Raw genomic sequence first — 26057 nt, forward strand, 5'->3', positions numbered from 1 at the left:
GTTTGTTTGAGTGGTAGCAGGCTCCAATTCTGTGTTGAATGTTGGTTTTGTTTATCTGGATCACATATCCACCTGTCATGTCAAAACATTTGAAGCAACATAGATTTATGTATCTTATGATTACTGAAAGATCAAAAACAATTTGAAAAGGTGAGGGGTTATTTGGTCGATACAAACAAAAGTAACAAAAAATTTTAATAGGAGCCTTGTATTTGCAGAATTTGAGGGACTATGCTCCTCCTATAATTTTAAAAACAAGTTAGACTGTATTCACACCAAATCAAGCATTGGGGCGATTAGCTGCAGGGATGTGCATCAGTTTGTGAGGGTTGTGCGGCAGTTTGTGAGTGTCACTTACATCTAAACATCTTTAAACTTTTCAGTAAAGTCAATCTTACAAGGCAGTCAAAGCCCACATTGGAACAGACTTTATTTAGCAGATATTGGGGATGCAACATACAGTAGCAGCGATACAGAAGAGTCAGTGGCGTTTAGGCTTTATAGGCTGGAGGAGGGGGTCAGGAGTCAAGTTTTCCTCACCACTCACATGGTCAACTCCTACATGGAGCAAGAAGAGAAAGACAGAGAACACAGAGAGAGAAGAGATTAAAAAAAGAATACCATAGTCAGTAAAAATTAAACAGTGAAAACAGTCATGATGAATAATTAAAATGCAGTTGAATCCAAAACAAAAACAACTGACTACAACTGGTTTCCTTCATTAAATTATAAGATAAAACATAATATTGAAAAGAAGACACTCTAGATGTCATACTGCTTGTATAAATAACATTTACTAGGACTACCAGTAGGCTATGAGAGGCTTTACACAGCCTAGTTTTGCTCGGGATCTAAAGGCAGCTTCATCGTGCTTTCCACCCCATTAGAGAAAAATCAACTGCGTCACTCTAACAACTCTGATATCTCAGTGTGAGCTGCTGCTGCCACCTAGTGGGTATCAAACAGCACTGATGACCTACAGGACTGTAGAGGTTGCTCAGTTACTGGGGAGAAACTCTACTTGTCATTTGTCCTCTGCTTTTTCTCCTTTACTCCACCCTCTCCTCCTCCATGCACTCCCGCTTGCCGGCTATGACTCATTATTTTGTTCACCATCTGCCCTCCCTCTACCCTTTTGCTCTTCCTCTCTCACTCCCTCCTTCCCCCCGCTCCTTCCTCCTCACCATGATAGCATTCACAATGTCATTCTTGTTGTGTTTCAGTGCACGGACGGCCTTGGCTCGTGACACATTGGCTTGAGCCATCACCAGCTCGATATCTCTCTGCTCGAGACCTCCCTCATCAACCTGATGTCAAGAAAAAAAAAGGGAAAGAGAGAGAGAGAGAGAGACATGAAATTAAAGAGACAGTTCGCCACAAAATCAAAATACATGTTTTTCCTTTACCTGTTGTGCTGTGTATCAATCTAGATTGTTTTGGTGTAAATTGCAGTATCGGAGTTAAGGGCCATAGAGATGTCTGCCTTCTCTCCAATATAGTGGAACTACATGGCCGTTGGCTTGTGGTGCTTAAAGAGCCAAAAACAAACATTTGAAAAACTCAACTGCAATGTCTCTTTCCCAGAAATCATGACGAGGTCACTGAACATAATCCACAGACCTTGTTGTAAGCAGTTTCATGTAGGACCTATTTTCTTTCTACCAAACTACACCAGCCAACTGCATCACTACCCAGAAGGAAGCGTGCATACATGTAGATCACATTGCACCACTGAGCTAACATTACAGCTTAGTCGAGGTTTGGTAAAAAGTAACAGTCTCTACATGAAACTGCTCAGAACAAAATCTGTGGATTATTATTTTAGTCACAGGGTCATGATTTCTGGACAGACATTGCTACTGATTTTTTCAAGTGTATCTATATGTCGCTTTGAGCACCAGAAGCCGAATGCCATCTAGTTCCATTAAAATCAAGAAAGGGCAGACATCGCTGCCGATATGTCAAACACTTAAACACTTAACCCCATAACAATCTAAATAAATAAATATTACAACGGGTAAGAGGAAAAATATGTGTTTTGATTTGGGAGTTGACTTTCCCTTTAAAAACAGAATATAAGATTTTACAGAATGCTACAGTCAAGACAGTAAGTACCTCTTCTTCCTCTTCTTCACTCTCCTCTTTGATGGTGAGACTGGGTGGGACAGGTGGGGCCAAGGGAGACGAGGTCACGGGAACCTTGAATTTCTCTGCAGCTGCTTTGTGAGCCTGCTGAGACAGATCCTCAATCTGACAGAAGAGGAGAAGTTGAGAGGCAATACAATAAATGAACTTAAGCTTGAATAAGAAAGAAAGAAGGAAAGTCAGAAAAAAGGTAGGTAAGAAAGAAAGTATTACCTTGGCCTCTCCAAACACAATGTAAATGTCTGATGCAGGGCTTTTGAAAACATCTGGTCTGCTTATGACAAACAAGATACTCTTGGACTTCCTAATGGTGATTCTGGTCACACCATGGACTGGCTTCAGGCCGAGTTTAGACATGGCCTACATAACACAAACAAAAGCATAGACATAGAGAAAAAAATAACACAAATTAAACCATGACATGTCGTACACAATCTACATGATGGATTGATTTATTTTTATACAGCCAGTAGTCTGACCTTGCGGGCTTTCTTCTCGCTGCGACTCTGTTTCGGTCTGTTTAGCCCTTCATCTGCAAAGGAGATAGACTGAAGAAAGAAAAAAATAAATATCAATTACTTTACTGTAATTATCTAACTATGCTAATTTGCCATATGTCCCTTTTGCATATATCACCAAATGTGACTCATCTTTGTACACAGTTAGGTTTTCACAGATATTTTGTTGATGTCAGTTGCGCTCTCCTATACACACACAGGAAGCAATGTATTTTACGTTTATAGCAACAGCAGTAACAGCAGTTTGCTGAAAGTACAAAAAACATACATCTATCATGACTAGCGTTAGCCACTATAGTTAAATAAAGAGACCCACACATAAAATTCCTTTAACTAAATACAACATGCGAGTGGTTATTTCATATGTTTCATACTCTCCATGCAGTCCTTTGAGCTTGTAATGTCAAGATCTCCACATAACACAGTTTATAATTTTCAGGCTTTCAGTGCAGCCAAGTTGCCAAGTCGTTGGTAACGTACATGTCTGAAAACCACAAATATATTAAACTTGTATTTTAGTGTTTCTTTCTCTGTTAAATCTGTTTCTTTGTTTCATGCATTCATTCATATTTTATTTGTTTCCTGTTTTATTTTGCAGATTCACTCCTCGTGTCATCTCTGGTTTTACTTCCTGTCTTTGTGTGTTTTCCCGCCTTACGTGATTAGTTTCACCTGTCCTTAGTTCTTCCTGCTTTTGACTTTTTCCCGCCTGTTTTCTGTCACACCAGTCCTACATCAGCCTCATTAGTCCTTCCCTGCTCCTCAGTTATTCCCCGTCAATCAGTTCACTGCCTGTTCTTCTGCCTAATCACCTTATTTCCCTCATCCGTGTTTCTCCAGTCTTTTTCTCCACCTGCACTTCATTCCCTCATCAGTCCAGTTTGTATTTAAATCCTGATTTTCAGTTCAGTCTTGGTTTGATCATGGTTTTGGTGTGATGCTGTATTTGCTGTTTCCTTTTTCCAACCTGGCATGGAGATCTGTTTGAGTTTTAATTGTCTGCACTCTCCTGCTTTTTGGTCCAACTACTCTGCATCACATGACTTTTTTTTCTGGGGTCTGGGTTGTTTAGTGTGCAAGCAAGCAAGCAAAATGTATTTATATAGAACCTTTTACAGACACCAGTCTCAAAGTGCTACAAAAGGGGTTAAAAAAAAGATATGGGTAACTCAGTACAGGGATAGAGGGTGTCATAAAAAGCAGCATGAACAGACTCACCTGGGGCTCTGATGGTCTCAGTGGCTCTGGCTCCTCTAGCTCAGGCACTGATCCCTCACTCTCAGACTCATTACAGGAAGCCAGTATGGAACCTACACAAGCACATATTCAACACACATCCAAGTACATGTGAGTGAAGGGTATCATATCTTTTATCTTCAGTTGCCATACAAACTAATCACCATAGTAGAAGTAATAAGGGCATTTGTGAATCTATCACATTAGTGTACTGCTGATGGAGAGTACTCATTAAAAAAGCTAATCTAACCAACACAAGGGAATTTAATTAGCCAATGGAAAATAAACTGTGAACTGTACGATGCAGAGAATTTACTTCTCCAGTGATATCATCTATAAAAGCAGATCCACTCTAAGCTCTTGTCATTTTAAGTTTGTTTAAACACATATGAATGTAACAGAATAACAGTAGCTGCAGGTTTTATTTTAGTAACAGAAAGAGAAATGGAAAGGGACAGAAAGAGAAAAGGGTGAAGCGTATGAGGAGATTCCTGATGCTGAATTGTATTCCCCACCAGTCAGAAACAACTCACAATTGTTTTTGAAGGGTAGGTCGAGCTCCTCTGCAATCTTGTGGCTGTGGTTGATTGGACAGCCTGACTGTCTGTCAGATATTTGGTGGGCAGAGAAAGGCTGTATTTCCCGCTGACTGGATGAACCAGACTCTCTCTGTATGGCTCCATTTCTGTTTCCTGCCACTCCTCTGGCCTGGGATCTGTGACCACGTCGAGGCAGCCCATCATCATCCTCACTGTCTGTCTCCTCCTCGGCCAAACTGGGACCTTATAGAGCACATATTTATTGATCATATTTGCATTAGGAAGTTCACATTTGACTTTGTTTTCACAAACTTTCTGCTTCTTATTGCTTAAAACCAACAGATTTGAGGGATATAACAGCCATTTTTCTTTTTGATAACAATCCCAATTTGCAAAGCATCCATTTACTGATGTCAAAACTGAGATTAACAAAAAAGGATAGGGGATTCCATTACTATCAATCAAAAAAATCATCATTTCTATATTCACCTCTGCACCTGTCTTGTGTGCTCCACGTGCAGCCTTGCTTGATTTGTTTGTGAGGCTGGATGATGAGATTGGGCTGAGGCTGGGGACCGGAAATAGAGTCGGGGACACAAGCTGAGTCTACAGTTCCAGGAGAAGATGACTCCTGGGTAGGCTGGGACAGGCTTAAGGGCATGGCAGTGGAGAATGAGGGTGAAGAAACACTTGTGGTAGATGTAGTTGATGTCGAAAGGACAATGGTCATCTCTTTGATGTTGTTGTTAGGAAGAAATTGGGAATCTGAGGCTTGCTGTGTTGTGGGGGAGGTAGAGCGAAGCGTAGGGGTAGAGTGACATATGGACAGTGAAGGCTGTTCCTGGGCTGAGTAGACAGGTTGGGATTCCTGCACAGGTGTGGGAAGATCATCCTCTGGCTCTGTTGAGGCACATGGTAGAGGGGAGGAAGAGGAAACAGGAGATGGTGAGGAAGACAGTGGAGTTAAGGAGTATGATATGGTATCATGGATAGGTGGGCTGTGGCCAGTATCTATGTTATTGTCATTAATATCCACTGTGATTCCTCTCTGACTATCAGAAAGTGGTCTGTTATCAAGCACTTCCTGTTTCTCATGTAATTCTTGGTTCGCTGTCATCACAACATTTAGGTTGTCTGGGGTATGAATGGTAGAATAACAGTATCCATGGCTAGGACTTTTGACATCAGGACTGGGACTGTTGCCCCTCTGCATCGGTGAACCAGACTGATCTTTGTCTGTCCCAGATGTCCTATGTTGACAGTCTGATGATGAAGCTTTGTTGTCTGCCTTTCTGCTCGTCTTAGTTGCAGAACTGTCTGAGACCTCCTTTGACAATTCATCTGCTGTGGCATTCAATGGAACAGAAGGTTTCTTTGGATCATCAGCAGATTCAGGGCTAGAGTCCACACGACTGCTTGTCTGGGATGCCCTGTGTTTGTTCTGCTTCCCTCTCCTCCCTTTCTTAGTAGCAATTGGTTTTTCTGTGCAAAGTTCCCCTTTAGGAGTGTGACATGCAAAGTGCTCTGGGCTATTATGTGCAGGAGAGGTTTTTCTTTCCTTTTTGTTCTTATCTTCCTCTTCACCTCTATTTTTTGCTTTGTCCTTTGCCTTTTCTTCTCCATCTTCTTCCCCTGAGCTACAAACAACATGCTGCTGTCCTCTAAAGGCATCTTTATTCTTTGGTTCATCAACAAGTCTGTCAGTCACAAGACTGTCATCACCTTTTCTTTGACTTTCAGAGTGAGGCTGCATTATCTCTGGTTCCAACTGAGAACCAATATTTTCCACCTTATATTGACAAGCTCTACTTGGTCTGGATTCATTTGATCTACATTTAGGAGTAAAGGAACCAAAGGATCCGTGTAGCAAAGAAAAGGCTGTATTACTCTCTGGAGTGATTGTCTGGCACTCTGGACCAGTGTGACATCCTGGCTTGGCTTTATCTGTTGAACTGAGATGCTGGTTTGTTACAACTTTGTCCACATGAGTTTCAACTAATGGCACTGAGACGCTACATGCATCGTTCTTTGAAGGTGTTGCCTGTGTTGTGTCTGATGCCTGGTTTATGGAGCTGTCTTTTTGTTCCCCTTTATCTGCAATTGTGTCCGAAACTTGTGGTGGCATCTCTTCAAGTGGAATATTAGACACAGACTCTCTAACACTGGCACTCACACTTTGGGGTCTCACTTCCTCTGATAGAGCATTCAGACTTCCACACATGGCCTCTTCCAAGGAGTTAAAGGCAGAGTCATTGTTATTGTTAGAATTTTTCCAAGTGTTATCGCCATCATTGTCTGGATTTAGATTACTGACATCATCCTCTGGGAATCTGGAGCTTCCATCTTCTCCTCCTCCTGCTTCAGATATCTCCTCAATTGATCTCCAACAAGCCAAGTTGGACTCAGAAGATCCTCCTCCTACCAATTCTTCATCTGCCATCTGATCCCTTTTTCCACACAGACTGTTGTTGTCTTCTTCATCCAGTACAGAACCCAGAACATTGTCATAATTTTCGCACACTTCACTGCTCATGTTGGGAACCACAGCCGTCTGTGTGCTTTGGCCCTCTGTGTCACACATGAGCAGACCTTCTGCCTCTAACTCAAAGCCCTTCCCCAGAGACAGGGAGAGAGACTCCCCTGCTCCCCAGACACCAAAGTCAGCCCCTGATCCCAATCCTAGACCAAACCCCAGCCTCATTCTTTCATCACACCATGCCCCAGATCCTGGACGCATAACGCTGCTTTCACCCCTGCTGTCTGTTTCAGAGTTTTCCCGTTTGGGTGAAATGGCAAGGGGGGAGGGTGGGGATCCCACAGCTCCCAACACCCCCTCATCAGTAGTCAGGGTGTTTTCTCTCAGATTCTCTTGGGCGGAGTCACCAGGGCAGTGGTCAGGAGTCAGGGCAAGATTGTCAGCAAGTTCTGAGATTACCTCTGGAGAGGCAGAAACAGGGATATTACTGGGGTTGGGACTAGGTTCTTTGGGACAGGAAAGAAGAAGAACACCTTTATTCAAGTCATTGGTGGCAGAATCAGTGCTACTGCACTCCATACTCATCGACTCAGCTGAAGCATTCCCATTCCTTTGGTCAAGCTCAATGTCAGATTCCCTGTGAATACTCATCTTACATATGCCCTTTGCCCCTCCAGACACATCTGATTTGTTGGAGAACGACTTTGATAATACACGTCTACTTGCACCTACAGTCCTGTGGCTTTCTGGCTGATAATGACGAGGTTTGATGAGCAACTTGAAAGAGTCTCTTTCTGGTTCTTCTGTGGGTTCCTCCCCCGAATAATCATTGCTCTCTTGCAAATCATTATCTTTTATCTGGGGATTTTCTCCAGGCAATGTTTCCAGAATACCTGAACTCTTGAGGTCTTCCATCTCCTGTGCAGAAGCAGCAGTAGGTGGAGAGGTGTGGAACTCAGAAGCTGGGTCAGGTGGAGCATGAATGACAACAGGAGTGGTGGAGAGGTTAAAATAAGGGCCATCTTTGGGCTGCTCAAGAGGGTTGGAAGAACCAGAAATATCCATCATCTCACTTTCACTCCCATTCTCATCCAGATTGCAGGAGGACTCTGGTTCATCAGAAATTGCTTCTGAAGGATTAATTGGTTTGTCTGTGCTCACTTGCATGTCCAAAGGTTTTGTCTGACCTAATCCACTGGTAGATTCCAGTTCAGGGCCGGACTGGGATTCAGGGCATGGAGGGTCATCCAGAGGTTCTGGGTCTGTATTGTTTTCTTGTGGATGGCTAACAATGGCTTCAGAAAGACAGGTGGTTTGGGGATGATCCACAAGTTTGTCTGTGCCCGGTTGTGTGTGCATAGGTTCAGTTTGACCTGTTTTAATAGTAGACCCCAGTTCAGGTTCTGTTTGGATTCCAGTTAGATCAAGTGCATCCACTGGTGTGGGTTCCAGTGATTGTGCATGCCTCTCAGTGCTGTAAAGACGTTCATCTTCCTCCCCATTATAGGAGGCAGAATCTAATGAGTCATCTGTATCGTCTTGGAAACAGAAGGATTCGTCCAGCCCCTCATTGATGGATGTATCTGAAAGTGAATGAAGGAAGGATGCTGAGCTATCCTCATCTGTTGGATCCTCCACTGCTTTGCTATCGCATTCCTCATCATCCTCTTCCTGTTCATCCTCTTCCACCTTTTCCTCCTCTTCTACCACTTCCACCTCTACCTTAGCTTCCTCATGTGCCTCATCATGCTCATCATTATCATCTTCATTATTTTCAGCAACAGCAGCACCATTAGAATTGCCATCACCATCATCATCATAATCATAATCATCATCATCATCATCATCATCATCATCATCATCCTCATCCTCCTCTTCATCATCATCATCATCATCGTCATCATCATCATCATCATCATCATCTTCGACATCTGCCTCTTCCTCTCCTGCTGCGTAAGCATTAACATCCTTTCCTTCATTTCTGTCATTATCCTCTCCTATATCATTCTCGTCCTCTGTGGGGAAGAGGGTGATTTCCATTGAGTCAGCCTTAAAAATAAGGCTAGTGTGGAGGGGAAAGGAGATAAGGGAAGCAGGGATCATCCTTTCCTCCTCTGGTATGTCATCAGTGCAGGCTGCCTGAGAGAGCATGAATGAACTGTGGCCGAGCCTACCAAAGGCTCCAGAACAGAAGGCATCCAGGGGGCTGACAGGTGAATCAGGGCTAAGGCTAGATGAGGCCATGGTCATGCTCTCTGTGTCGGGAGTCAAGGCAGTGGAGGGTAGTTCAGGGTGGTCATCCATCTGTCCATAATGTTCCTCTGATATACATGCCTCCAGCTGAAGTTTCAGACTTGTCTGCATGGGTCTAGAGTACCCTGCTCTCCCTGCAACAGCCTCTTCCAGTGGGCAGAGTGAACTTTCAGACTCTCCCCCATCCTCCTGGGAATCACTGCTACGGCTGCTACTGCTCCTTATGGGAGATGTATCCTCAGTCACCCAGCAAGGACGACAACTTTCTCTGGAAATCTTGATCTCTTCTCCTTTTAGAGCCTCTTCCTCCTCGAGGATCACTGTCCCTGTTATACCCATCCTCGAATTCATGACAAAGTCCTCAGGACGATACAAGCAGAAGTCTCCTGTTCTATCATCCTCCCGTTCTGGACCTGCTCGTCCCTTTTCTTCCCCAACTTCATCTCCAATCTCTGATAAGGAACCCACAAAGCAAGCAGGGGCCTCCTGTGCTTCTTCTGTGAGGAGCAGGTTGGGAGAAGTGGAGGGGGAGGTGGAGGATGTATAGGAGGAGGTCCAGCTGCCTCCCTCTGCTGTGATATAAGAGCCAGAGGGAGAGGTAAGAGGGGAACAGAGGTCCTCACTGTCTGAGGGAGAGCCAGGGGAGAGTGGGCAGGCTGGAGAGCCAGGATATGAATGATGTTTAAGGTGCAAAGAACGGGTGGCCATCTTGATTGGGGTGGATGGGGCAGTATAGTACAGGTCAGGGTCAAGAGATGAGGGTACACCCACTCGTAGTGGGTCAACAGCATAGGCTGGCTCAGAGAAGGACAAAGCAACTGGACAGGCTAGCTCAGAAAAAGAAAGGGAAGGCACTTCATCATGAGTCTGATTCTCTTCTTGGTTGTCTTTCAAATTGTCATCTGCTGTGATTAGCTCTTGGGAGGAGGAGGGAGGGAATAGGGGGCTCTGAAATAGGGAAGGGAGTGTGGTTGGAGGCTGTACAGGGTCCCTTTGCTGATCCTGATTTGTTTTAGGGCTTTGGGCTTGGCTTTCCTCTTTGCTGGTTTCCAGCTGGGTCTCTTTTGCTTGTGGTTGAGGACCTGAAAAGCTTGAAATAGCTGGCAAGGGGATAGCCTGACTACTTGGCTCAACCAGGGGATTCCTTTTCCGAATCTCTGTTGCTTTGAGCAATGTCTCTTGACCCATCACCACCCTTGCGTCAATGGTCTGTGGCTCTTGATAGTCACTCTCAACCTCCGAACCAGTCAGGACCTGGGAATAGGACATTATAAATAATAGTTAATATCAGTATACCAATAAAATGCGCCTGGTTGCGAATCTGCTGTAAAATTATAAACACGCTGATACACTTAAAACACACACCTTGATTCTCTCCATCTTAACGGGGACATGGCGGCCACATGGTCCATGACCACCTAACTTTCCAGACAGTCTGGGTGTGTTGTTGCGATGGTCAGAGCCTTCAGGTTGAGGTCTTGGAGTACCAGAGGAGCTGGGTGTTGCATGAAATAGTCGTGGTCCAAATGGAGAGGTGCATGCTGGGAGTAGTTTCTGAGGCGTACTGGGCGAAGGGCTAGAGCCGCTGTCACTAGGGGAGGAACCACTGTCACTAGGGGTGGAGTCAGTAGACGGGTGTCTGGTCATGTCTGGAAAAAAAAAAACAGAAAAAGCAATGCAAGGAAGCAGTTTAAATAAAAGTAAGGAGCAGTTGCATAAAAATCTTAGATTAAATAAAGCACCTACTGCGGCAGATTTCTGGGAAATTTTATCTGTAGAATTAACAAAGGAGTGAGACCAATCAAGCTGACTGAATGATCTCAGCACCATGTCACTAGACATGATGTAGAAGGCTCCACCTCCTTTATTGTACAATAATATACTTTTTATATCTTCGGTTGAACTTTACTTTTCTTCTCCCACACACTCAGAGAGCTCCAAAAAATGTCACCAAAATGCCAGTCAGTAGATTACTCAAATAGCACACAGCTCTGTGTTACTCTGACACTGAAAATGGTTTTGAAAAGCAAACAGTCATAAAGACTGAAAACATAGACCAGCAGGCTGGGTTTTATTGTTGTTTTTAGTTTTTGAAACTGTTAAATATTGCCTATAGTTTTCCACAATAAGGCTTGACTCAAAACATGAAGGTGGAAAACAATGCTTCTCTACAAACACTCTAGTATCTTTTACTCCTCAAGTTTCTCTGTCTCTTTGTCTGTCCGTATCAACATGCACAATTGCACAATTAGCCAGAGGCAAAGGAACTGTCACTGAATAACAGTGTTCTCTGTCCTCTTGTCCTTCTAGACCATGCCATAATCTTCATAACTGTCATCAGGAATGGAGAAATCACTTAGATGAAATGCCAGGATAAATCAAAGAAACAGGGTCAGGGGTGGAGGGAGTCTTGTGTATGAGCAAGGAAATGAAGTCGAATGGAGGGAAAAGACGGGGTAAAAGGTTATAATTTTCATTTGTTTCAGTTCCACGTATGTCGGATTGATTGCCATAACACAAAGCTATACATTCATTGACATATCCCCTAAGGATGTGATATAAACCCTTTTCTCTGTACCACACATGGAGGGAAGAGAAACTTCATTTGCTCTCTAAACTGGGCCATTGCCACGGTGACCTCAATCCACATGCTGATTGGCCATTATAACACACAAGTGGCTCAGCTCTGTGCCAGCCACAAACACACACGCCCTCACACACACATGCACACACACTTGCTCTGCCAGGAACCCAGATATCACTTACAAATTCACTCTCTGTTCTGTATCTCATCCTTTGTCTCACTCCCTCAAAGTTCCTCTCTAAACCATTTTTGTATCTAATCCTCTCTGCAGAGATGCATGTAGCTGCCTCCCTTCTTTCATTTTAGTTATGACTCTTAGATCCCTTCTCTCGCCTCCATGTTCTTTTTTCTCTGCACATAGTATATCTCCTCCCTCGCTGCTCTCCTGCCCTGCCTGTGGTGGTGGCAGATGCACTCATCAGCACTTAGCAGCCCTGCCCCAATAATAAGCTCTAGGTGTGTTTGTGTGCGTGCTGAGTCATGTATCAGAGACTAAAACCTGCCACTAATCATAAAGATGCAGAGGTAAGCATACACAAAAGCCAACATGTGCTCTACACTTACATGTACAGTACAATCTAATATAGTTAATGTGATTGCTTCTTCCTTTGGGCCTAATAAAAAGGCGCCTTGCTTCAGTCAGCTTATTCACAGGAAAACAAAAAACAATAATTTATCAAAACCTGACTTATAGATAATCAAGCAAAACAACAACATTGAAGACATTCAGAAATATCGTATCTTTCTCCCTTATATGCTACTCACTGGAGTCACATGTAAGAACTGCACACTGTTTGGAGCTCTGTTTTGCTAGGCTGCTAAATGAGCCAGTGACATATTATTTCTGCGAGCATAACTGCCAGTCTCCGTCTCATAAGCTGCAGATTTGCTGCTGAAAATAGTCTGTGGATGTCTGCTTCTCTTCCCCTTCCTGGCTTGGCCTGCGAGTCTCCTCCTGGGAGGATGCAGTGAAATCCAGCACCCGGCTTGCCGGACAGCCACAGGCCGCAGCAAGCTGAGCTGACTGGAGCTGCGTCACAGAGGCTGCAGCGCTGGCCTGTCAACCCCAAGGGGAGCCTCTATTTCATCTGCTCAGACTGAGGAAGAGACATCCCAATAATCTCATGCGCTTCTTTCTCCATAACCCCTCTGTCTAGTCGTAATCAATCCTTTAACCTTTGGTTTTACATCAAGTATGTTCTACAATACAACTACAACAGTGTAACTAGAGCATCCGACAATTATATCTCCTCCCTCCCCTCCAAAGATTCAGGACAAGAAAGCTTAAAATAAGTCCAAGCCTAAGAACAGATCAGGGCAATGATGAAGTTAAAGCCGGAAAATTTCCAAAATAGCAAACCCTTCTAAATTAATCTCAGCAGAGAGGAGGCAGAGAGTTTCGGTGATGGCCATTAAGGTTATCCATCACAACTGTCAGGTGTTAACAACAGTGTACACTGTTCTCAAGCTATATTGTGTGCAATAACTGCAAGAAACACAGTAATCACAAGAGCTTGTTACATTGACAACATTCTCACACTGACCATTATGGCCTCACTGCAATTAAGGGGGCATTAATAAAATCTTGACCCTCCCAATCTCTAATCTGCACTGACACAGCATCACCTATCTCTCTCTCCTTATTCTCACTTTTCTTTAAATACTTGTTTCATTATTTCATTAGACAGTAGAAAAATTAGCAATAATTTGACAAGATTTGTTACAAAAGCTCTCGTGCTTGTGTTTGTGTGTTGCTACAGAGTGCTGCCATGCTGCTGTGTCATGTTCCTGCTGAGGCTGGGGGAAGGGAGGATCCACTCTACACTGCCCTTACAGCTTGCAAAATTGCTGGGGAAATGTGGATGCAGATGGAATGGTATCAGGGGCCAAGGATACAGGATAAGGGGTGAGGAGGCAAGGATTAGGGTGGAAGAAGATGAGACTGGGTGCCGAAGGAAAGGCAATAACACTAAGATTTTGGAAGTCAGTCATTTAGATGAGACATTGTTTGTTAATAGGGATTTAGTGATAAGGAGGGCTGGGAGTTGACAGGTCTGGGGTGGAGGCTAATAGCTGGGAGCTGAATGGGGAGACAACATGCGGTTTAGTGAGGAGGCTAATATGCAGTAATCACAGTTTACTGCACATGTCAACAGATAGAAATGACCCCAAATTGCAGTTTCAGGCAAATAGTATTTACCTAACAGTCTGACACTTCCATCAGTTGTCTCTATGTATCTGCTACGCTTTCTATCCTGCTAACTCGCCCATCCTTCCTAAAACACTACTTTCTCTACACTATCATCATCCTCTCCCCTTGATTATGTCCTTTTTTCTGTCTTCCATCACATCTACCTTCTTAATATGCTCATTCTCCCACCTCCATCCCTATCCCCAGATGTCCTACCTGGTCCAGGGAGCCCTGTCTCCTCAGCTCCCTGCTCTGGATGTTTCTCGGCGGGGACAGATCTGTGAGTGCTCTCCCCCGGCATGCTTCTTGCTGGCTCTCTGTGGCTCTGACGCAACAATAAACCATGCAGCCGGAACAGACAAGGTGAACAGAGAGAGAGGGAGTGAGAGAGTGAGTGGAGAGGGGGATAGAAGAAGAAGAAGAAAGGGAGGGAGGGAGGGGATCTGAATGCTCAGCGACCCAACACTCAGATCTTCCCTGCAGCACGTGTCTGTCTATGTGTGTGTGCGTTTGTGTATGAGACAGAATGAGACATACAGAGAGAGAAGAGTGAGAGATGGGAGTGAATGCTGGTCTCTCTCTGTGGTGCAGCACTGTGATGCTGCTGCTGTGGGCGTCTGTTTTAGAGCCTCATGATCCAGTTCATCTGAATGTGTGTGTGTGTGTGTGTGTGTGTGTGTGTGTGTGTGTGTGTGTGTGTGTGTGTGTGTGTGTGTGTGTTTGTGTGTGTGTGTAGATTCTGAGAGTGAGCTGCAGTATCCTTTCTTAATGCCCAATTCCTGCTTCCCTCCCTCCCTTCCTTCCATCCTTCCTCACTGTATCTCTCTCTCTCTCTCTTCTCTGCCCCTCCTTCTCCCTCAGCCAAGCTATGACTGGATCTTGGGGGATGATGTCAGCAGATTTCCACTGCTCTCTCTCAGTGCTGCCCTCAACCTTGAAGGAAAGGACCAGTACTGCAAAAACAAGAGGAGGAAATAAAGCAAAGGAGGGGGAATTCAAGAAAAACAAAACCAACAGGGGGGAAACAAAACAGAAAACACAGAGAATTAAAATGGTCAAAACAAAATCTAAAAGTATACAGATAATGACGTAACATCTGCCTCCTGCTCTGCATCCCCAGGGAATCACCAAGGAGACATTCCCCCCGAGGGCAAAATGTAGCATCTGTTTCTGCTCTCCATTTTAGCCACTTCTCCAGAAATGTTGCTCATTCTCCTGTTTTTCTTTACTTTTATAGATAAAAAAGTAAGTAGTGTAAAAGACACAAGGAAAGCAAGAGGGGGCGGCAGCGCTGAGCCAAATTATCAGCAGTGGTAGTTCCCATGGCAACCGAAAAATTCCTGTGATAGATTGTTAGCTCAGCAGAAGTGCTGCTTTACTGGATAATGTCTAATAGCCTCCATGCAACCCAGTTGACCTCAACAAACAAAGCTGCTGATAGACTCACAGCTTTTTTTAAAAAAAGAAAAGGTGTGTTTGTGAGATCTGAGCTGACATTATTGCCTTGACTGTAGGTGGAGCTTTGGCCCCAACCTTGCAGGTGTCAAAAAATAAGCAATAGACATTCTGCATGCCACATTTCTCAAGTCATCAAGGAACACTGAAACATGTTGGTGTATCATGGCTATAATAAAGTCAGGTGCAAATAGATGACATACCCCCAACCCTTTTCACCACACATGTGTAGTTCCAGCAAGCACAGGCCCTGAAAAGGAGCCCAGTGTGCAACTTGCCATTGCTAAGGAGAAAGAGATGTCTCATAGCACATATTCCAGTATGTGAATGCGTGTTCATGATTGGAGAACCCATATAGTCCAGTAGAGGCCATGTTTTGCCAATATGTTTCACATTAAATACTCTTTATCTGATGTATTAATTAGCAATAGAGCTTTATGTCATTGTGTCATTCTGGCCATCAGCCTCGCCTGAACACATGCGACAGGCTGCACATTGCCAACCACACAGACAGGAGACACTACGACCAAGGAGTTCAATACTGGAAGTGCTAGCAGGGCTCTTTGTCATCAGTCCATCTATCGATCCATTAATCCAAGTATATTGGGAAAAATGTGGTAGACACCATGGCCCCAGATCACATGATGGTTTATCAGAGTAACAATTAATTTCCCTGTTTGTTGTTTCCTGTAACCTCATTTGCCGTACTGGCTTTGTGCTGTTCCTTCTCAGCTGAACTCATCTGCTCTCTGCTGCCCTGGCTTGCATTTGTCAGTCTTCTTCCCCTGCCATTTAACAGCCTCTGATGTCAGAGTGCGGCTGCTGCCCATGATGTTGATGTTGTGTAAGCAGTTTCAGTTTCGGAGGGGGGGGGCTAAATGTTTATCTTTGAGTTTTACCTTCTCTCTCTCTCTCTCTCTTAATCATAATGCTGTTGCTCTTTTAACAAACAGGACAGGTTCAGAATGAATTTTAAAAATATCCTAATTACTTTGAGAGGAACCAAAAAAAAAATTAACATATATAGCCAAACTTACTAACTCTCCACTGATAAAATTACTTTTGCACTGGATGAACTAAATAAACTGGTTGTCATTTTTGTAAGCAAAACTGTAGGAAGACTCCTCATCAACCCTGCTGCAAAAAATGCTTGCTAATAATACTGATGCACTCACACACACAGTATGCCACAGAGTTGTGCCACTAGCTGTTTTGTGTGAAATTAAACATGTCCTATCTGAATACCAAACCAGATACAACTGACTGCAATAGACCCTGACCTGTACTTTGCCTTTAGGAAATGTGCACATCACACAAGTGCCCCAGCATCCTGGTTCTGAATCCAACAAGGCATATCTTGTGAAAATAAAAAGACAAAATAGGGAAAATGACAATAAAATTATTTATTCCATTACAAGACACACATTCACAGAACTAATTGATTCCAATCTTTTCACATGTTGACCTATAAGCCAACATTTTGGCCATGATTACAAATGACCTGGGTGCTTCTGCAAAAACTTATATCAATTCTACAGAAGGACTCACTGTTGTGTTTATTTCTGTCTCTTTTTCTGGCTCATCATCACCATGGAAACAGGGAAAGCCCCACACGTTGCCAAGGGAACCAGAGTGAAAATATGATTTTTTTTTTTTTTTTAAATCCTGACAAAGTATGAGAGAGCTTTTCTGCAATGCTGCTCAGTTCTGAGTGTTAACGTGGGTGTGCATGTGTATTCCCCGCGGTCTCATTTGGTTGGGAAAGCTCTGATATAGCTGAGTCTGCAAATCTGACTGATGGCTTCACTTGGCCATGTCCTCGGCCACAGCCTTCCTAATTTTGTCCTTCAGGTACGCCAACTTCTGCCGGTCAACCTTCAGATCCAGCCACTCAAAATATGGCACCTGAGTAAGGACAAAAAGAATGGATTTGAAAACATTTCTTAAAATAGCTTACAAGGACTTAAGTGCTTATATCTGTGCTCACGAAAATACACTTTTAAAACACATATTATTATAGTAATATCTATATTCAGACACACAATGATAGGTTTCAGTCTCAGGGAGAGACAGTTGCCCAGTTAACACATCCTGCAGCAATGAAAACCTGAGAGGCAAGTGATGCTACTATTGGCTAAGGAGAGTGTCCTAGATGAGAGAGCGCTTGGATTGGCCTCGATGAGACAGAGCTGCGGCAGGAGCTCTATTTATACCACAGACTGCAGCGGAACCCACCTGACTCTCAGCTCTACCAAAATATTGGGTCCATTGTTTGCATGGCCTAAGACTGTTGGATACAGCCAGCTGCAGCAGTGCTGCTTCTCTGCCTCATTGATTGAAATATTCCACACTATCACATCAAACACAACACCAAAAAACTCCTATTGTAATTATTGAGGGTGCAATGAAAATCTGATATGAAGAACAAGCAGCTTAGTACACCCTGTCTACAGGGATAGAAAAAATAACTGTTTAATAAAAGCTTTTATTCTGAAGTGACTAAACTACAGCCACAAACTCTGCCACAAAGATGGGTTATCCCATTCTCTTGCCTCTTCCTACCTCCACTGTGATGAAGCCAGCCAACTGGAGATGTCGTTTCATCATGGCAAACCTTCCAAGAAGGTCTCTGCTCTTAGAGCCGAAGTTTGGAAATTCCCAAGCCACGAAAGCAAGCCTAAAAAACAGATGGAGATAAGTGGAACACAAAGTTAAATAGCTTCAGACAGCTAAAGCAAAAGGAAAACTGATGCAACATTCAAAAAGAGAGAAAAGCAAAAATAAACCTTTAACAACAAAAGCCAAAAGTATTATCCTCTATGACTCACCGCTGTGCCCCTGCAGGTAAAGCCTGGTCTCCTCCTCCACTGGAAAGATGAGGGGCTTTCAGCTTCGATATGTCAACTGGTTTGTTGTCATAATCCACTACCAGCTCACCATCTGATCAGAGAAGGGCAAGTCAGTTGTAAAAAAGCTCTCTGACTGAATGGATACTCCTTCACCTTTACAGAGATGCAGTAAATGTTGCGTTCAGTGTGAAAGTCTTGTAAAACTGCAGTAATAAAAGGAAGTATGACATCCATATAGCAACTCTTACCAATGGTCCATCCATAAACAGTGTCAACCCCAGTGCGAAGGGCATCTGTCCTCCCTCCCACCAGACTCAGTAAGGCACCTCTTAGACTGCTCTGTGTAGGGGAGAGAGGGGAGCTGCTGGTTGGAAAAGACACGCCACTTGGGAAGGGTGGAGTATTTGGGGAACCTGGATGCTCTAAGTGGAGCGTAGCAGCGATGTGCAGCAGCTTCAGTTGATAGTTCTCCACTTGAACTGGATTGCCCACTAAAGACAGAAAAAAAACCACAAAGAAAATGAGTGGTGCACTGACATCACTGCCTTTCAAAACCACTTCAAGAATGTTTTAGAAATCAGCGTTAACCTTTATATCTGTGAGACACTTGGATTAAAGTGCCTGTTTAACCAGAAATCTATTGGTGCTACACTGCCATCTGCTGAGACAGTATGATTTTTCAGGAGTCAGTTGCAAGAAAACAACACAGGATATCTGAATGTTAAAAACATATTAACAAGTAATATCATTTCTATGGTCCCAAACAAAAACTTAAAAACAAAAGAATTATGATGGCATGGGAGTAATAGTGCTCAACGAAAGAACAGGCTAATTCAACCAAGCTGACTGAAGTCTAATATCAATGTGGCATTTATGGCTTGGTGAGAAAAGTGGAAAGAGCAGTGGGAATGTAAATTCATCCTCAAATGTGTACATGCTCATTTGAATTAATTTCTTGTTATTATTAGTATTGAATTCTAATCTGTCATTTTTTGTTTTAAATTACGTCAACACGGTATGTACATGTCATATAAAATGATCTTTGGGATGGAGCAATTACTCAGATAAGATGTATTTTGACAATACAGAAAAACATATTGTCTGGATTTCTGAATACCCTGGTAAAATAAAATACTGTAATACCACCCAAGCCTAACACCTTTTTTTTTTTAAAAAAAAAAGGAGAGTAGAGGAAGAATGATCGCCCAGAGCATAGTGTCTTACCTGACAGTTTCTTGATGTGAGACTGTTTTAAGAGGGGCATGAGATAGTTGGGCTTGGCCTGCTCCAGCACACACAGAGCCCAAACAACATCTGTCTTCAAGAGGGGCTTCAGGTCTGAGAGAGAGCCCCCCAGCGCAGCATGAACCTTCACACAAAATGGCACACATCAAGAACACATTTGGGGCAGGAATTAAAAGTAAACGTGGTGGAATCAAAAGATGGCCTAAAATATGATTAGTACCTTGCTGTAGAACTCTTCTCTTTTGCTGGGCTGAAAGTTCAGTCTGGCAAAAGTCATGACCAGATTACAGAGCTGAGGAGTACTGTATTTGTGACTCTTTGCTATGTAGTGCTGGTGAAAAAATGTACATTATATGGTTAGAAAAAAAATTGTTCAAATTATTAATTGTTGAAAGATTTAGCAATTAACTGAAATAGAGTAAGTGTTTGGTGTATGACTGACCTCAGCAAAGGCCTCAAAGAGAGGGATGTGGAGCCATTTGAGGAAGCCGAGTGATTTGGCTCCACGTGTGACATCACCAGAGGTGAGCTCAGGGACTCTAGGTAACAACTCAGAGGCTATCCGCTGAAATACCTGAGAGTGGTTGAAATTCAACTTCCCTATGGAGGGACAAAGACAAGTTTGTTACTATTGGCATTAGACAGTGTTTTACTGAACATAAAGTGCCTAAATCTGTTCTGACTTGCACCAGACATTAAGATGCTTGTCGATGAGCATTTTTGTCACCTGCTTGGCATAAATAATGAAATATTCAAGTTGAACAATTTTAAAATTCAATGAACAGTATTTCTGAGTCTATAGTTTCAAGGCAGGATCAAACTAAACACATTACTCAGATATGGTCCTTTGCCTATGGTCTTATTTCTCTCAACAGCTTTTATTTCCCTGCCTGCTTTGAACCTTTTAATAATTTAAAAGGTAATACTTAAAGCCAGCCATTGTCAATGTGGGCCTCAGAGACACATCTAGTGGGCTTAGATTCAATTAAACCTAATTCTTTTTTGTTAATTTACAAAGCTAGTTATTTTATATCTAAATGTGCTAAATGCTTTAAAATTTTAACATCACACATCAAATTAAAATGCATTATTTCAGTGACCAGTTATGTTTGAATATCACTATGCCACACATATCATCAGGTACAGACATGTGTTTCACCACTGGTAGCTAGCTAACGCTCCCTCTGATGCAATAACAGAAAATGCATCCATTTCCTGGATATGTAACAGTCATCAGTGTTATTACCGTATGCAAAAGCCAGGTCCATTATCAGTGGAGTGGTGAACTCTGACGACGGCTTCTGGAGAACTTGGTAAGAGAAAGCTCTGAGCAGCGGGACGGATCTGCGGTTCAGAGCTGCCATAGCTACAAAGACTCTGCGGATGTCTTCAGATGAAAAACTCTCTGCGAGCTCCAAAGCCTGCAACACAGAAGTCATTCAGTCAATATGTGATCAATGTGTGAATATTCATTTTACTTATATTATCAGATTCCCTCTCCAGGAGAAATCAGTTTCAGGCTTTTGGAAACAAAAATTCACATTCTGTTTTCCACTAACCTGGTCTGGTACTGTGTATACAGTGAGGTTAAGGCAAGGTTAACATGTTTAACTGAGCCATTATATTTTTTCTGAATGCTCAGACACTAACGACGACTTGAAGCACTATTTCTGAAACCATTAACACTTGTAGCCCATGCGTTTATTAAGTGTGCCAAACTGAGTCCACATTTTCTGCTTTACACCCAGTCAGCAATTTGATGACACAGTTCTAGCAAAACTGTAGACTTCGGCTTCTACTTTGCTACACTATTTTTTCCTATTGCTTTTTCACAACGACAGATGTGAAAACATTTTTAGATGATGAGTTCACTTACATATCAGAGCTTGGGCACTTTACTTAGGTCACAGGTAAACATTTGGTTTTGATAACAATGTGGGCCAGTACTGGACAGAGATACAGATGAAGTCTTATGACCACATCCACAAAAAAGGGAGGATTTCGTTGGTGCTTCTTATAATGGTGTGTAAGTGCTGTATTGATGCAAGAGTTTTGCAACAAGAAATGTATGATGTTTCACTGATTTGGTGTGAGGTTTTGTGGTTAGTGTGTCAAGCTCAGCAAAATTAGCCTACAGTATCAAAGATAGTGCCTTCGCATCCAGAAAAAAACTGTAACACTGTGTTAACAGGTGACAGATGTTATCTGATGTCTGATACCTTGTCTTCAAGTCTGTCTATCAAGGTGGGTGACATGTGTTGTCCTTTGTTCATCAGAGTACTGATAGTTTTAGCGTCAGCGATTTCAGTCCAGCGCAGTTCCAGCTGTTTTAATGCAGCATTCACTACTGCCACGTTGTTCTCTCCTTCCCTGCCTGCTCCCCAATCTACCAGGATGCTCAGCTGCTTGTAGGGTAGCTTACGGACTCGCCACAGGACCTCAGTCTGGATGGAAACGAGTACCGGATCAGTAGAGGGCACATCCATAATCCAGAGAGTTCGCAAGACAGACATAAGATTGCTGTTCCAAATTGAAGGAACCTGAAAAAAAACACCCACCCACACACAAACACACACACACACACACACACACACAATAACAGGTAAGCAAAAGAACTTGGATTAAATGTCAATTACCAGACATAATAATAGTGCCTCTGTATTTGGCGTCCTTACCGCCTGAGATATGGTGTTTATTATATCCTGCACTCTTGAATCCTTCATCAGATTTAGTGTCAGATTTGGTGCGTCTCCGTTAAACTTGCCCTTTGTCTTTAGCACTAACAGAGTCAACTGCTTCAGGGCATGAGCAGCTTCATTGGCAGTCTGTCCATGCTCTGCCCAGGCCAGCAGGATGTCCTCTGGCACAGTTGCTTTTTCCACCAAATCAGCTAGCTGGGTGACTTTAGGTATGTGTTTAACAGATTCCTCCTTGGTCATTGTCTGTCCTTCACACATATACCTTTCTACAACCTGCGGCCAGCACTGAGCCCTCTGCAGCTCTGCAGACCCAGCCACAGGCGGAGGGAGGCGGGCGGCAGCAGCTGCAGTTTGGGAGGAGGCCCTGCCCAGCAGACGGGCGTATCTGACCAGGAGACGGCTGGCCATTGGGTCTGAGAGGCGAAACAGTGGTCGCTGGGAGGAAAGATGTGTCTTACAATTGAGCAGCTGGCGTCACCATCCCACCACGAACCTGAAGGGGCAGTGATCAAAGGAAAACAATTAAACAATGAGCTGATGCTTCATTTGATCAGTTTAGGCCTTTGTAACCTGAGAAAACTGGCTTGATTTCTTGCAAAAACACGGTAATGAGTTACAATAATTACCTGAAAATTATCAAAAATAGAAAGGAAAAAATGTTTTGTTTAAAAAGGTAAACAAACAAACAACAAACCCAGACTGTGAATACACACATAGATAAAATTATTATTATTACTATTAATAATAATAACAATAATAATAATAATAATAATAATATTTTTCCAGATTCAGACTGTTTTCGTTTTCTGATTTATTGCAATTTGTGGGACACCTCTTGCCAGGTTGTTAAATGCCTTTCTGATCGTGTCTTCCAAAGAAATCACACAGACTTGCTCATGTTTCAAAGGTTAAAACGCATGCAACAGCTGTCTGAGCAACTGATGTTGCTCCAGGTTTCAGAGGTTTTAATTTAACAATAGTCACATAATTCAAATATTCACATTCATGTTGACCAAACCATCTTTCCCTGGGCAGTTTGGACAGACACAGAGCTCCTGAGCAGTGTGACGTTACCAAACGATGGACGTTGTGTAACCCATAATGCAGGCTGTTACGTGAGGCGCACAATACTATAATGTAGCTGGGTTGACATTAGCCATCTATCTGATATTGTAACTGTGTTTACACAACATTTCTCGCATTGTTTTGGTAATCTTACCGGAACACGGACAGTCCCTCCTGTCATGTATCGTTAAATTCTGACCTTGTCGCGAAAAGGAAGAGACGCCGTGAAACACCGCTGACCGGCGGCAGCGCTTTATAACGTCTCCGCTCATAAAACTGAGCTTTAGTCACAAAGGCAGGAAGCAGACAGAGCTCACGGCACCATCAGCTCTCAGATTGATCAATTACTTACCTGTGATCAACGATGACTTAAGTTGAAGCTGTTCACATGGAGCTAACTGTTAGTGGGTGTCGCAGGGAGATGACGTTGCGGACGGTATCACGTGATCATTGGACGCAGCTGTTATTGGCTGGAGATGTTGGACCACACACAAACCAAACACACAATTTCCTACTACTACTAATACTATTATTATTATTATTAGTAGTAGTAGTAGTAGTAGTAGTAGTCGTAGTAGTAGTATGATTAGTATTATTATTTTTTTAATATTGTTGCTGATGTCCATCAGTATGTTCAGCTTACACTAGATAATGTTGAAGACTAATCTTCTTTCTTGTAGTTTCTTTGTTTTTCTTTGTACATTGTAGCATCACACACATAGTTTATAATTGTACACACTACTTTTATATATTGCATTGCTGCATAGGGCACAACGTTTTTTATTATTGCACATTTTACACTACGCATGTTATTCATATTTATAATTTTAAATACTCACATAGCAGTGTTAGTTTTTTATCATTACTGTATTTCTATTTTCTCTTTTTACACACTTTACATACTAAAATTAAAAAATATTTACATACTAATGCTAATTATTTTTTGTTATTACTGTATTTCTATTTTGTGTTTTTACATATTTTGCGCTGGTACTTATTTCTACTTTCTATAATCATCTATGCTGTAGCTGCTGATTGTGAAATATTGTTTGAAGGAGCCATAATGTGTATTGAGCCTTGATGTTTACTATTTTTGTAGGCTGCACACGTTCTTTTAATTACTTTCACTTCCGGTAGTTGTAATTGACACATGGGGGGTGTGGTTTTACATTATTTACCTGTTCATTCACCGGCGTGTCGGCGACACTCAGACAAAGAGGGTGAGTTTGGCTCTGATCATTTCTGTTGACCGTCATAAATATCACGTTTCATCTCGTTTTCTTCAGTTTATTCAAGTTTCCAGTCTGTCGTTAATAGACCACCATGAAACGCATCTCTGGACTTAAGCATGAATTTCTTCGGACGAGTCGCACATCAGCTACGAGCCCAATTATAATACCAGTAGCTGTAGCCTCTCGATTTTGGTGTACTTTGTCATTATCATTATAGTTATTGATAATTGTCAAAGTAAAGTGTTGTATATACTTTTTTTAAACAACAGCAACAATAAAAAGCCAACAGGGGTGGGCTAGGGGAATAATAATCAAATTTTAAACATTACATTAAACATTAAATTTACCTTTTAAGTAGTGATGATATTCTTTTATGTATCATTATTCTATGTTGATTGCTTTAGTTTCAATTGCTAAACTGAGTTTACCATTAACAAAACGTACTTACATGACTTGCCCGTATTCATATCCCTATGTAAAAGTAACAGCAACAACAACAACAATACTACTACTACTACTACTAACAATAATAATAATAATAATAATAATAATAATAATAATAATAATTATTATTATTATTATTGTTAGTAGTAGTAGTAGTAGTAGTAGTAGTAGTAGTAGTAGTACTATTATTGTTATTATTATTGCTAATAATGTATTATTCCCACTGATAAAGATGGAGCTGTAACCTCTACAGTGACCAACAGACGATAAGAAACTTGACAATGCGGTGATTTCTTTAAATTTATTTCTGATACCTCATTATTTTGATAGCATCTACCGGAAGTAGTAGCACACGGTCATTGCTGCATCAGCGTTAACTTGACAAATTTTATGTTGCAGTTCCGCAGTGTGACCACAGGAGGGCAGTAAACAGCCGTGTTCTGTATTACATACAGGTTATGATGCTAAATTGCTATTAATGCTAAATCAATATTATTACAGGGACAGACTGGTCCCAGCATCAGTAAACTGTTGATAAAATGTTAAAACTGTTATTTACAATAATCACACTAATATTAATTGCACACATTAATATAAAAAATGATAACATTGACCGTTGATTTCTTCTCCTATCAAGGATAGCATTTCTTGGCTACACATATGAATACTTTCTTAAAAGGCAGTAAATTAGTTGCTGCACTTGAAATAAAGTATCTGATAAAAGGTGTAAAACATGTCGACCGTTTATGCACAATCTTCATTCGCACACAACACAATATAGCGACTTCCTGTAATACATCTTTGGGGCTAACTTGATGAATTTAGGGTGTAATTGACCACAAGAGGGCAGTAATCAACCGTGAACATAAATACATTCCGGTCTCCGTTTATAATGACCGTTGCTTTGAATAGTTAATTATTTTATTGTCATGGCATTTCTTTGATTCATATATAAAAACACATTTTGAGTTGTCAATTTTGCTTTTCATTTTTAAAAAAAAACGATGCTGTTCTCATTTGTGCATATACGAAACATACTCTACATTTCATGATGATAATAATAATAATAATAATAATAATAATGATAATGATAATGATAATAATAATAATAATTATTATGATATTA

The 26057-nt window shown here is 42.1% G+C and overlaps 2 protein-coding genes across 4 annotated transcripts; both read right to left on the minus strand.

Moving 5' to 3' along the window:
- Positions 1 to 412: 412 nt before the first annotated feature.
- On the minus strand, positions 413 to 14670 carry nacad (NAC alpha domain containing). 2 transcript variants are annotated; one of them, XM_088084216.1, is made up of 10 exons: positions 14159 to 14665; positions 10533 to 10816; positions 4928 to 10421; positions 4433 to 4681; positions 3882 to 3973; positions 2625 to 2693; positions 2359 to 2505; positions 2116 to 2250; positions 1185 to 1307; positions 413 to 558 (listed from the first exon to the last, which is right to left on the minus strand). In XM_088084216.1, the coding sequence occupies exons 1-10, from the start codon at positions 14241 to 14243 to the stop codon at positions 544 to 546; spliced, it is 6693 nt and encodes a 2230-aa protein (XP_087940342.1). In that variant the 5' UTR covers positions 14244 to 14665; the 3' UTR covers positions 413 to 543. The 2 variants fall into 2 exon arrangements, with proteins under 2 accessions (XP_087940342.1, XP_087940341.1); XM_088084215.1 differs by having other exon boundaries at positions 2116 to 2505; positions 14159 to 14670.
- Positions 14671 to 16776: 2106 nt separating this feature from the next.
- tbrg4 (transforming growth factor beta regulator 4) lies at positions 16777 to 23740 on the minus strand. 2 transcript variants are annotated; one of them, XM_042489954.2, is made up of 11 exons: positions 23608 to 23740; positions 22167 to 22683; positions 21711 to 22031; positions 20738 to 20912; positions 19934 to 20091; positions 19712 to 19822; positions 19471 to 19615; positions 18495 to 18737; positions 18226 to 18337; positions 17960 to 18074; positions 16777 to 17302 (listed from the first exon to the last, which is right to left on the minus strand). In XM_042489954.2, the coding sequence occupies exons 2-11, from the start codon at positions 22596 to 22598 to the stop codon at positions 17201 to 17203; spliced, it is 1914 nt and encodes a 637-aa protein (XP_042345888.2). In that variant the 5' UTR covers positions 22599 to 22683; positions 23608 to 23740; the 3' UTR covers positions 16777 to 17200. The 2 variants fall into 2 exon arrangements, with proteins under 2 accessions (XP_042345888.2, XP_042345889.2); XM_042489955.2 differs by lacking the exon at positions 23608 to 23740 and adding an exon at positions 23410 to 23597.
- Between the last annotated feature and the right edge of the window lie 2317 nt (positions 23741 to 26057).

The sequence above is a fragment of the Plectropomus leopardus genome, chromosome 11 (genome assembly GCF_026936395.1).
Source record: "Plectropomus leopardus strain MGB_pleo_1.0 chromosome 11, ASM2693639v1, whole genome shotgun sequence".
Lineage (NCBI taxonomy): Eukaryota > Metazoa > Chordata > Actinopteri > Perciformes > Serranidae > Plectropomus > Plectropomus leopardus.